Below are 4,060 nucleotides of genomic sequence, written 5' to 3' on the forward strand. Positions count from 1 at the left end.
TTTTTTTTTTTTTTTTTTTGTGGTTCGCGGGCCTCTCACTGTTGTGGCCTCTCCCGCTGCGGAGCACAGGCTCCGGTTGTGCAGGCTCAGCGGCCACGGCTCACAGGCCCAGCTGCTCCGCGGCATGTGGGATCCTCCCGGACTGGGGCACGAACCCGTGTCCCCTGCATCGGCAGGCGGACTCTCAACCACTGCGCCACCAGGGAAGCCCAAAGACATCCTTTTTTGTCAGTACCAAAGATCTTCAGGCTCACCCTCTTTATCTAGCAGCCATATCATATTCCGTGGTATACCTGTACTAAAATTTATTTAACCAATTCCTTATTCAAGTTAATTTACGTTTTTTCCAGGTTTACATTATAACACATAATGTTTATTGTTTATTAATAAACATTAATCTTTGTACATATGTCATTGCATACTTGCAGCATACATTTTTGACTGCTTAATATGTGCCTAATATTGTGTTACAGAGTAGAAAGTTTATGACGTATACTTAAAACAATAAATATTTTGTATAATTGTGTGTGTGTGTGTGTGTGAGTGTGTGTATACATGTACGTGTAAGGTAGTTTTTTGGAAATCAAAACATATTTTCCCAAGTTTTAAATGGTGTCTGAGTCCCCAGGTCAGTCTCTGAAAGTCTGTTTGACTTATAATAGCAGAAATTGAATATTGATTGTACTATAAAAACTAGCCACAATGATAATTGTGTTCTGTGGAGAAATGGACTCAGAGTTACGCATAGGCTGTCAGCAGCACAGGAAGCAGCCCGCCCTAAACCACTGGTAGTTCGTTCTGGGGCCTTGATGAGGGGTCCTGAGCTGGCTGGGAAATTGTGGGCTGAGAAAGGGTGATAGGATGATGGAAGAGCTGGCGTGTCAGAGTTAGGGGTAGAGCCTGGGGTCTTTTGATTTCTAGTATTTTCCAGTATACAAAGTATGATCTGTGTAATCTCAAGTATAGTGTTTGTTGGAGAACTATTGACTCCAGTTTTATTTAGTTTATGATTCTGATCACATTCTGATTTTTTGTTTATAAAAAACTGTTTAAAAAAGCATGCAAATATGTTTCCAGCAGTAGCTGTGGTCTACTTAAACGCTTTTGGCCAACTGCTCGTTTTATGTGTTTTTTAATCCGAGAGTTCGGGGCTATCAGGAAAGAGAAAGCAAAGTGAAAGACACCCTTAGAAACATTTCCTTATAGATTTTAGTGATAAACCTGAATCTATGGCTCCATATCCTTCCTGGTTTTGAATGGGACATGTGGCTACAGAGAAAAATGTACTTGTATATCCCACAGGTGTATTTTCACAGCTGTTCAGAACTATGTGAATTCTCCTCATATCCCTCAAAACACTAAGAAGAGCCTGCAGTATTCATGTCTTTTTACCTCCATAGGCACTTTTGCATCTTCAGAGCAGCTTACAATTGGTCATTGTTTTTCAACATGGTAGATGAGGAAAGCATGATAAAAGTGAGAATTACTTGATTAACTTGGCCAAACTTATGCAAAATATAATGCGTAATTTAAATTTAGAAACCCTCTTCTACAAGAGGGAATAAAAATGGCAATTACACCAAACCCCAACAAAGTGTCCCGTTGGGTATAATTTAATCAGCACTGGAGTTTGGTTGTATCTACAGGGGTAGGTGCTTGTAGTCAATAAAGGAAGCACAGATCAGGTCATGGGGCAGAGAAGCCATCCTTCCTGTGATATCCCCTGGCGGATGCTGTCATCCTCTCTGTCCCTTGTGTTGATGGGCCCTTCAAGGTTCTTCATACTTGAGAGAGCAAAAAAGTCTCTGTGCCCCCTGTTGATTGGCTGGCTGATAATTTTCTGTCCTGTTTGCTATAGGAACAATTTGCATGTGTCTTTGGTTACTTTACAAGTTCTTTGTTCCTAGGTCACTGCAGGGTTGTAAGAGAGTAATGAGTCAAATATCACTGCCCTCCTAGAGCTCTTTTATTTGACGGAAATAAAGAGAAATGAACATTATTTATAAAATTGCAATCTTGAATTTAATCATTTATCTTTATACTTCTTCCTTGAAAACGGGTACAGGCATCCCTCACAGACTTTGTGGGTTGGGTTTCAGACCACTGGAATAGAGGGACTATCTCAATAAAGCAAATCACATGAATGTTTTGGTTTCCCAGTACACATAAAAGCTATGTTTACATGATACAGTAGTCTATTAAGTATGCAGTAGCATTGTCTAAAAAAACAACGTACATACCTTAATTAAAAAATACTTTACTGCTAAAAAATGCTAACCGTCATCTGAGCTTTCCATGAGTTGTAATCTTTTTGCTGGTGGAGGGTTTGAAATATTGCAAGAATTACCAAAATGTGACACAGAGACACGAAGTGAGCAAATGCTGTTGGGAAAAATGGCACACATAGACTTGCTCCACCCAGGGTTGGCACAAACCTTCCATTTGTAAAAATGCAGTGTCTGAGAAGTGCAATGAAGTGAAGGACAATAAAACGAGGTCTGCCTGTAGTCTTGTATAAAGTGTTTAGATTTTAGCTTTTGTAGGGTTTGGGAGCACTATATGAAATATGGGTTTTTTTTTAATATAAACTTATTTATTTATTTATTTATGTCTGAGTTGAGTCTTCGTTGCTGCGCGTTGGGTCTTTGTTGCTGCGGGTGGGCTTTTCTCTAGTTGCAGCGAGCAGGGGCTACTCTTTGTTGCCGTGCCCGGGCTTCTCTTGTTGCGGAGCACGGGCTCTAGGTGCGCAGGCTTCAGTAGTTGCGGCATGTGGGATCTTCCTGGACCAGGGATCGAACCTGTGTCCTCTGCATTGGCAGGCGGATTCTTAACCACTGCGCCACCAGGGAAGCACGTGGAGTTATTTTAATTCAATATGACAGATAGTAACATCATGAGGAAATTTCTTTTTAAAAACCTACTCAGAAGGAAGAAGTCAGTTTCTGGAAACTAGACTATTAAAAATAGACTATTTTGGTTGAAATGTAAATAATAAAATCTTGGCAAAGACTTGGAAAGTCTGTTTTGAGTCCTGTTACCCCCACTACCTTCTCCAGCCTTTGGCTCCAACTTCAAGGTGAGTTTGAGTTTCTTCTTTTGACTCATTTGAGAAAAACCCTATAGAACATCCTGTTTTGGGCGACTGTAGTGAGTTCAAAACTCGTTTTCACTGATTATATTTACTCTACCCAAAGCATACTAATTTAAGAAATTGTGTTTTTCTCTCAGGACTTGGGCTAAAGTCTGATGAACTTCCCAGTCAGATGAGCATAACTGATTGGCCAGAAATGAAGAAGAAATTTGCAGATATATTTGCAAAGAAGACAAAGGCAGAGTGGTGTCAGATCTTTGACGGCACAGATGCCTGCGTGACTCCTGTTTTGACTTTCGAAGAGGTTACCCATTGTGGTCACCACAAAGATCGGGGCTCATTTATTATTGATAGTGAGCAGGGTGTGAGTCCCCGCCCTGCACCCCAGCTGTCCAACACCCCAGCTGTCCCTTCGTCCAAAAGGGATCCTTTTGTAGGAGAACACACTGAGGAGATACTCAAAGAGTTTGGCTTCAGCCAGGAAGAGATCAGTCAGCTTAAGTCAGATAAAATTATTGAAAGTAATAAACCAAGAGCTAATCTCTAAGTTCTAAGCCCCACAACTCAAACAAATTTGAATATTGCATTTAAAGTATAGAATAATGCAAAAAATTGTATGCATGGAAACATGAAAAAACAATATCACAGTGGTCCAACTATTCTAATCAGGAAACAAGGCTGATTATAGAGCGATGATTGAATTCTGAAAACGGTTAACATCATGGCTTTTGATTTAGGAATATTTTTAGTTTGCCTATACTAAATTGTGGCAGTTTTTCTGCCTTCCAATTTACTTTGATTGGTTATATTTGTTGATTTAAAATATTTATATATTTATAATACACTTTAAATGAATTAATATAATGCTTTTTATTAAATAAAGCCTTTTTCCCCCCGAAGTTTACTCATGCTTTTAAGTTTGTGAAAAACTTTCAAGAAAGTTCTTTAAATAGCACTAAAATTGCCTTT

At 39.5% G+C, this 4,060-nt stretch overlaps 1 protein-coding gene across 1 annotated transcript in view; it reads left to right on the top strand.

Annotated features, from left to right (window-relative positions):
• The window catches only part of AMACR (alpha-methylacyl-CoA racemase), a 17,434-nt gene extending 13,796 nt beyond the window's left edge, over positions 1-3,638 (top strand). Inside the window, 1 exon segment of the mRNA XM_007466837.1 lies at positions 3,229-3,638. Coding sequence (XP_007466899.1) covers positions 3,229-3,638 — 410 coding nt within the window.
• Positions 3,639-4,060: the final 422 nt, after the last annotated feature.

The sequence above is a fragment of the Lipotes vexillifer genome, unplaced genomic scaffold (assembly GCF_000442215.2).
Source record: "Lipotes vexillifer unplaced genomic scaffold, Lipotes_vexillifer_v1.1 scaffold647, whole genome shotgun sequence".
Taxonomy (NCBI): domain Eukaryota; kingdom Metazoa; phylum Chordata; class Mammalia; order Artiodactyla; family Lipotidae; genus Lipotes; species Lipotes vexillifer.